Genomic DNA, 9,165 nt, shown 5'->3' with positions numbered 1-9,165 from the left:
AAATTGGATGCTTATCTTGCTGGGATCCTATGACCCCAGGTGACTTCCTGCTCTTTGGGTGGGGGGCTGGACTTGATCTTCTGAGGTCCCTACGAGCCCTAATGTCTATGGAAATCTATGGAAAAATACCTGCATGAAAATTGGGGTGGCACATACCACCCAAAACCAGAGCCTGGCTGGCTGGAGCCTTGCCCCAACTGCCCGCCAGTTTCCAAGTGGCAGGAGTGCCATGGCTGCAGCTCCCCAAGGCCCTCAGAATCTCCAGGTAAGGCTGCTGGAGCCAGCAAAGTTGCTGGACCCAGCCTTCCCTACCCTACCTGGGGTATCCTGCCACATGCCAGGGGACGTGTGGCACAGGCATTCTTTGGGGACATTTTATTCTAAGGAATTTCAACTGATAGCTTAGTAACCCTACAGTTCATCCAAACCTCTGAATTCACATTTCCATTTTGTGAATGATTTACATGTGTTATGTTAGAAAAAAGTACTTTACTAGACTTGACTTGTGTCTAGAGAACTGAAAAGCAAGTAGATTCAGCATGGCTGCTGCAAGTAATGAGGAAGAACTGTTTTAGAAATTATACAAATGACTCTCAAATATTTCTCTCCTAGACTAATCCCACATATCTGGCTAAGCTGATTTTCCAGATGCCTCAGAACAAGTCAACCAAGTTTATGGATACGGTCATTTTTACTCTGTACAATTATGCCTCTAATCAACGAGAAGAATACTTGCTTCTCAAGCTCTTTAAAACTGCTCTAGAAGAAGAGATCAAGTATGTGTATTGCTTAGGAGATTTCACTTAGCCTATCTTGAGAGGAATGTAGTTTGTGCTCTGTATTTGAAAAAAATAAGAAACTTAAAAAAAAAAAAAAAAAAATGAAGCCAAATCTTGTATTTTTATTTGTTGGAGAATTTTGGGGTTTATTTGTAAAATGTGAAGTCTATAAATGGCACTGTTAGTGATTCTGTAACCATGATAGTTCACAAAGTATGCACAAGACAAGGATTTTTGGGGGGTGATATCTTTTTTTGTTGGATCAGCTGTGTGGTTGGAATATTTAGACAAGCTTTCAAATGCAAGACATTCTTCATCAGGTCTGCAGATGGAAGCAAGCACAGTGAATGTTAAGAATGCTAATACCTACAGCATGTAGGAAGAAATTTGGAATTGGGGAGATTACGGCGCATCAAAAATCGATAGTGCTGTTCAGTCCTTGATTCTTGGAGTCCAGCCGGGTTATGAATTGTTGTTTCCAAATGCTCCTTTTAAAGGTGTTTGGTATCTGGGGGCTGGACAGTAGATTATAAATGGCATGCCTTAAACTCAAGATATTTTTTTAGTAGGGAAACAAATCTGTATAACAATTGAGAAATAGTATTTATATTTTCTAAAGGCAGTTTCATTGCTTTTTCTGCTTGAAAACAGTTGAGTTTAACAAATGGTTTGTCTGTTTGCTGTTTCTTCACACGCATGTAATTTAAATACCTCAGAAGTAGAGGGTAACAGCTCATTCTACAATAAGTTGAAATTACTTTTGTATGCTGAAATGTATGCCATTTGAGTTTTATAAATGCATTTCAGGGATAGTTCTATGTTTTGATCTTTAACGCAGTTCATAGGCTGATGCATAACATCTATACATTGAGTTTTAAGATGGGGAAAAAAATGGAACCAATTTAGGCCTCTGATTTAATCCATTAAGAACAAATTTAAGGGAAAAAAAACATTAAGAACCTGACAGATTTCTTTGTTTTTGTTTTTTAGTCTTATTTAAGTTTAAGCACTGGATAATTATTTACACAGCTTACAAATGGGTATTGTTTTGTTGTTAATGCAGTTCCAAAGTAGACCAGATACAGGATATAGTCACTGGTAATCCTACAGTCATTAAGATGGTTGTCAGCTTTAACAGAGGTGCTCGTGGACAGAATACTCTGCGTCAGCTTTTGGCACCAGTGGTAAAGGAAATCATGGATGATAAATCTCTCATCATCAATACCAGCCCTGTGGAAGTATACAAGACTTGGGTAAACCAGTTAGAAATGCAGACAGGGGAGGCCAGGTACTATATCATCTTTATTCTGTTGGATATTTGAGGGATTCTGATACCTCTTCCTCTCTCTAAGAAACCTACTTACCTTTCTCATAAGCAACCAAGGAAGCATAGGTGGCAGTATGCTTGTAAGATTTCACTGTAGACTAATATTGGGAAGTCTAAATAAATTACTTTGCTCTGACTTATTAATTTAATATCACTTATTTTGTAGCACTCTCAAGAATAATAATCTTGGGCCCCAGAGCCTGCAATCAAATCTGTTAGTGTGGACTCAGCATTGCAACCATGGGCCTTGTTGACTTCTTTACAAAGCTCTCTTAAGATGCAGAAATCCATGGGAATGATTGAAAATGCTTTCTTCTCGTCTGAAAGAGAACAGATGACATCATGGGGGGGGGGAGGAGGATGTTCCACAAAACATGACATGAATCTGTATTTTTTAAAATTAAAAGCACTGGTGCTTTACAAATGAATTGGAATTACTTGTTCACTTGACATTTTTCTTAAGACTGTACAGTATTAATCTGAGCTCTGTTGTTTTTCAGAGGTTTTATGAATTTCATTTGCAGTCCCAATAGCTTGCTTTTAGCTTAGTTGATACTACTTTTGTATTTGCAGCAAGCTGCCATATGATGTAACAACAGAACAAGCATTAACACACCCAGAAGTTATAAATAGACTGGAGTCATCCATTCAGAGTTTGAGAGCAGTTACTGATAAAGTCCTTGTATCCATATTCTCATCTCTCAATCTGATGCCGTAAGTGCTGAGTTATGAGTCCTGTAACTTCAGTTCATTTCTACAGTAATAGAATGTCAGGATTCAGTGAAAATAATCCTTCCAAGTCATCTGTACTGCTTTGTGTAACTGTCCTTTTCTTGCCTTTTCTAATACAATTCTCCAGCAGATGGAGCAATTTCTCTGCATCACAAAATCCAAATAGCATAGATCTAGTGAGCCTATGTGATGTAAATTGTTTTGTTTTCCGTTATCTTCTCATTTTGTGTTTGTGGTTAACGTCTCCAAGTCATTAAAACAGTATCTTGGTTGACTGGAATGATTTATTTGTTTTATTTAAGTCTTACCCTTATTTTCCTTTCTCATCTCTTTTGTATATAGTTATGGAATGAGGTATATAGCCAAAGTTCTGAAGAATTCACTCCATGAGAGGTTCCCAGATGCAACAGAAGATGAGCTATTAAAGGTAGATGAATGAGGGTGGATCTATTGGTAGTTTATTTTTGTCTATACCAAAAGGGAGATTTATTTGCATATTAGCTTTGTGAGGAGTTGTGAACAATTTTTTATAGTTGTAAAATGAGGCTTTTTGGAAGAAGATGAGAGAGAATCATGTGTTAATATGCCCTGAAGTTTTGATAAGTGATTCTGATCACATGCAATTGCAGTAAAGTCAGTGGCATAGCTACATTAAAATTGTCACTGGTACTTTGTTGAAAGCTATAAGCCATTGCTTCAGTAGCAGTCTTTTCACAAAGAATGTAATGCTAGTTTCATAACTATTATGAAAAGCCATTTAAAATAATGTTGTATTAATATTGCATTTTAAATACAATGGATAGATTTGTTAGAGTAGTGAGCTGATTCTTCCAATATGCTTGTTTAAGATGCATGTAAGTTGTGAGAATATTAGACTTCTAGAATGAAAAATTAGCTATGTGGCGTAAGAACATTTCTGGTACAGTGTCCTTCATTTAGTCTATCACAGCCACTATTTCCTTGAACAACAATCTGAAGTTTCTCCAAGTGCCTGCTGCACACCTACAGGATTTCCTATTGCTTGAGTTGGAACCCTGTCAATATCGGGATTACACTTTAAAAATTAAAACTTTGAAATGCAATAGACCTAGAACTACAAGGTATTCACTTAATTAAGATTTTTGTTTGGTGCCTTTTTCAAAAAAACATTCAGGGTTATAGCTTTTGTGTGGAGCCATTGTGAAGATTGAGCTCCTCAGCTCTAAAGTGCATTACTTATGTTAGCATATTGTTTAAATAATTTTATTAACACTATTTACAAAGATGTCTCTGGTCATTACTCCACTCCAGTGCCTGGCCATCATGAGGGAGGAACACAATTTTTGAAAGTCTCTTAAACTTGCCTTTAAATGGATGGTAAAGCAATGCTGCCATAAGGCTCCAGACTTGGAACTGCTATTTGGTGACTGAAAGGAGCTTCCAAAATTCTATTAAAATATCCAGAGCTAAATCCAGCAGTTGGAGGCAAATAAAGATTCAGGGTGAATTGGCTGAGACCTGAGCTCTTTTGAGAGAACTCAGAAGCAAACCTAGTGGAGCAAAGAAAATCAGTTGTATGCTTAAATGATATTTTATGGTAATGAGAGGCTCCTCCCTAGCTTGCTTCTGTGGCCATATGGCTGAGGGCAGGTGAAACTGAACCCCAAGCCTCTGGGCTTGGCCCTGCACGTAGGATCCCTGCCAAAAGACTTTGGAAATATCTTTAACCCCCACCAGGGACTTCAGATGCTTGCCAGTTGTAGGGCTGCTTATGGTTCTGGATTGACTCGTAGATTTGGACTTGATTTGGCTGGCTTGGCTTGGAACATGAAAAATTTCTTTAAAAACAAAAACCCTGTTGCTTACCCAAGATAGACGGCTTTATTCAGAAATTGACCCTCCAAGGTAAACCTGAGAACTCTACACAACCCCAACCTGACAGCAAAAGTACCACAATTGCCCTTCATATTGGTACTTTCAAGGGCAAGATTTGCAAGCCCTGAGAAATGGAGGAGCTGCTTATTGAAAATGCTCTGCATTTAGAGAAGCTGAGAGACTTTGGAATGTGCAAGATTACTCAATTGCTCTTCTTTCTGTTTGTGGAGGAGGGGAGGCATAATTGATCCCCTTAGAAAAAAACAGAACCATCTCAAGTAGAATAGAACCTCTATTTTGGAGTTCAGAAATTAAATAAACTTGCGCTTTCATCTGCGTTTTCTGCCTTCAGTTGGGATATCAAGTAGGAATTCCATAAACATGTTCTTACAGTATTTGACTAGAGTGAAAACCAGAATGTACTAGAATTGTATCTCTCTTTCTCATGCGTAACTCCTTTGCAACAACTTTTTTGGGGGGTGGAGGGTGGAGAAGGAAGTATACTTGGGGAAAAGAAGTCCCTAAAATATTTTTCCTGTAGATTGTTGGAAACCTCTTGTACTATCGCTACATGAACCCAGCCATTGTTGCCCCTGATGGTTTTGATATCATTGACATGACTGCTGGAGGCCAAATACATTCTGACCAGAGGAGAAATTTAGGTTGTGTGGCAAAAGTCCTTCAGCATGCTGCTTCTAACAAACTCTTTGAAGGAGAGAGTGCCCATCTTTCATCTATGAATGCTTACCTGTCAGAGACTTACCAGAAGTTCAGGTACGCAAAATTCATACAGATATTCGTACAGACAAAAGTTGGTCTGCTGTACCCACCAGTTTGCACTGAAGAGGATTGAACAGATTAAAAAAGATTGTGTTTGTAACCTAAACATCCAGAGGTATATTCTACTCTGCCTTATTCTGCAATGGGAAATAGTATAACATTGTTTTGGTACTGGATAGTATTCTTCAGCATTCAGTTTTTCACAATAGATTCTCTTTATGCCAATGAATTTCATGAGTCAGATTAAGCCATTTCTTACATAAGACAAGATAAGTGATGTTTTCTTCACATAAACAACATTGGGCCTTTTTTTCTGTCTGGTGGCTGAGAAAAGACAGCCCCAGCCCCAGGGAACTGGGTTTTTTTTAACCTCTGCCATTTCAGTTGATGGAAACAATAGTAGGATATAGACATTTTTTCTGCAAAAATACTGAGCTGCTAGGTAAAGTGCAAAATCTCTACGTGAAAGTTTTTTGTTTGGAATTCTTGTTCTTCACTTCTAGTCTTTTTTGGGCAACTATAATAAGGAAATTGAAGAGGTCTGTTGTCCTATGATTAAATTCCCATTTATTCTTTTTTATGAGGGCTGCGTTTTATGAAAATCTTTTCATGAACTGTTAATGTGCTATACTCCATTTAGACATCAGCCATGAACAAGGATACCAAATCAATTGTTAATCATTCAGTCCACTTCCTGCATTATTAAGGTAATGGTGGGGGGACAGACATTTGTATATACAAGAGAGAACAGAGCTGAGAAGAAGTTTAATAGTGGGGAGAAAAGCAAAGGCAGATAAAACGCATCTTAATTTCTGTTTTTTCATTACAAAAAGAATCTCAGGGTACCTCCTTGATTTAAAATTATTCTGTTTTATGAGAACATTAAATGATTTTCATTGTTAAATTAAGGTTTGCACAAACAAATGGAGTAGTGGTTGTCAACCTTTTTTTTTTTGTCTTGAAGTGCCCCTTCTGGAACTTGAGGCACCCCTCAAAATACTTGTTCTTAGTTTTTCACTCATTCTGACCACAGAAAGTTAATAGAGCAGGTTTTCTGTTGCAAATAACTTCGTTTTTAACACTCTGCATCCCTAACTGAAAAGTCTGGGTCTATCTTCTGAACTGTTTGCCCCCTAACAATGCTAATGTGACACCCTGTAGCACCCTTGAAAGGAACTCGCAGCACCTGACTTGAGAATCGCTGATCTAGAGGCACTGTTTCTTCCTTTGGAAATTCTAGATGTCTCTTGTTCACGTACATATCAACATTGTAATGTACTTTATTTCCTTCAACGTTCCTACACCTATGAACAATCCAGCTCTGATGTATTCCAAACGAGCACAATTTTTTGAGCCATTCAAACATTTCAGGGGTCTGGTGGAGTCGTGCGGAGATTTAATGTACAATTCTGGATTCTTCTAATTTTTTAATTTAATAGGGCTCAAGTAGCCACTTTACAAAGCCTCTTGTTCTTCATGTCTTCTGAAAGATTATTTTTAATTCAGTTTCTAGGTTGGATTCTGTAGAACATCTCAGTGAGCTGGCAAATAATTCTTGCTTTCTACCTCATAATTTAAATTTTTTTTAAATCTTTAGAAGATGACAATTCTGCTGTTCACCCTGGGAGGGTGGTTGCAATTTAGCTATTCATACATGCTCATGCTGCTTCTGACTCTCTTTTGTGTCCTGCCACCTCATTGTAGATTTCAAATTAATGTACAATCTAAGATGTTATTTCTACAAACAAGAATTTGACTTAGACTCACTAAGTTTATGTAACTTTTATTTAATGTTTCTTTCTCACTTTTTTTTCTTAGAAACTTTTTTCAGGCAGCTTGTGAGGTCCCTGAGCCAGAAGAGAAATTCAATGTTGATGAGTACTCTGACATGGTGACATTGAGCAAACCTGTCATATACATTTCCATTGAAGAAATTATCAATACCCATTCTGTAAGTGAATATGAGTAAATTTGCCCACTGACGTACTGTGTGAAAATAACTACAGAAGCACCTGTTTATAGTGAAATATTTGAGCAATTTTCCATTCAGTCTGGTAATTCCTTTTAACTTTCCCAACTTTCTGGGAGGGAATTACTTATTATTTCACTAGCAGAGCATCTTAGTTTTCAAATGTATGCTTTTAGAAGCTCAGAACCAAATGTCTGAAGCTTTATTTAAATATATACTGTACATCACGAAGGGAAGAGGGCTTTCTCTCAAAGTGGAAAAAAGGAGTAATTTTACGTAGTTTATGTGGCTTTTTGGAAGAAAAGAAAATCCTTATGTTTTATGACTTTGCATTTCTTAATGCTATGTTGGAAGCAAATACAAGAGCTTGATTTAGGAGGACAGTAGTATCCTGTGAATAATATGTTGTGGATAAGGAACAGATGAATTGCAGAAACTTCCATTTATACCATGATTCATCAAGACATAATATAGATGTAGACCATATGGCCCTGTCAAACTTCATCTACTATCAGCTAAACATTAGCTTACAAAAATCCCAAAATGTTCAGTAATTTATCTTTTTTTAAATAAAAAAGCAAACATGCCCAAAAAAGGGGAGGGGCAAACATGGAAAAGGGGTGGGGGGGGGCTTCAACTCCCAAACTAGCAGATTTTAAAATTGAATTTTTTTTCCCATATGGAAACTGTTTAGTCTGCCATAAAACAGTTTCTGCTAGTTAAGTAATGTTTATCTCTCCATTTGAATTTTAAGGCATAGGGTTTCCATTTTTCTCATTTGTTCTTCTCTCCAAATGTGTCCTTGAATGAATTCTTCTCGCTCCTTCAGCCTCCTCCCACCCCAGCTTTCTTCAGAGGTTTGTGTGGCTTTGTTCTTGACAACCCTTCTCCCTCTCCAGCATATCCTTGAGTAACCTTATGTACAAATGCACATTCCGTTGACCTCTCAATGCTAGCAACTTGCAGATATATCCCTTCTCTATTTTCACATCCGACCATGACCCATCAGGATAACTAGTGTAGTTTCCTTGAATTTTTTGAACTGTCTCTTGTCTTACATGTAGCTCTTTGTGGACAAGACAACACAACACATAGGTATGGTTGAAGGCCTCATATATGCTAGGCCTCCAAGGCAGTATGATAGCACACCTGGTAAATATTGCACATTAGATAATTCAAAAGTACTTATGCACATAAGACTGAAGGAAAGTTTTAAGAAAAGGAAGTTGCAATTATGCACCCAACTGCCATTTTATGTTTTTAAACATTTCAAATCTTACTGTGGCCTGACTAGATACAAAAGCTGCCTTTACATTTCCAAGGAACTGTGACTTTTTTTGGTTGAATGAACTATGATTGGTACTTAGAGCTGGCATTTCTAGGATATTGTCAAGTAGAGTATGTGTTTGCTATAGTTAAATTTCAGTGAATTGTGTGACTTCAGTCATCTTTATCTTTACTTGGAAGTCTCTTCTGTGGAAAATAGGCCATAGGAGCTAACAAGTATGAACAGAGACATCTTCATTGTTACCAAACTGTCTGCATGATGTCACTTATTTCCTGAAGCAAAGGCGGGTGGTGAGTGTAGAAAATGACCAGTCTAGTTACAGGAAATGCATACTTCTGGTCCCACCATTCATGCTTCTTTTATAATTTAGTGTATATTTACAAGCTTGTTCTCAAGCTCTTTATGGCCTGTGAAACCATTCCTCCTTTGACCTAGT

General features: G+C 37.5%; 1 protein-coding gene across 4 annotated transcripts in view; it reads left to right on the top strand.

Annotated features, from left to right (window-relative positions):
* Positions 1-9,165, top strand: part of IQGAP2 (IQ motif containing GTPase activating protein 2) — a 157,147-nt gene that overhangs the window by 129,949 nt on the left and 18,033 nt on the right. For all 4 annotated transcript variants that reach the window (XM_019532223.1, XM_019532219.1, XM_019532220.1 and 1 more), the window contains 6 exons: positions 613-776; positions 1,843-2,067; positions 2,680-2,820; positions 3,181-3,265; positions 5,234-5,466; positions 7,291-7,423. In XM_019532223.1, coding sequence (XP_019387768.1) covers positions 613-776; positions 1,843-2,067; positions 2,680-2,820; positions 3,181-3,265; positions 5,234-5,466; positions 7,291-7,423 — 981 coding nt within the window. The remainder of the gene's footprint in view (positions 1-612; positions 777-1,842; positions 2,068-2,679; positions 2,821-3,180; positions 3,266-5,233; positions 5,467-7,290; positions 7,424-9,165) is intronic.

Source organism: Crocodylus porosus, unplaced genomic scaffold (genome assembly GCF_001723895.1).
Source record: "Crocodylus porosus isolate Cpor-Errol unplaced genomic scaffold, CroPor_comp1, whole genome shotgun sequence".
In the NCBI taxonomy this organism is placed as follows: domain Eukaryota; kingdom Metazoa; phylum Chordata; order Crocodylia; family Crocodylidae; genus Crocodylus; species Crocodylus porosus.
This window is presented reverse-complemented; position numbering and strand designations above follow the sequence as displayed.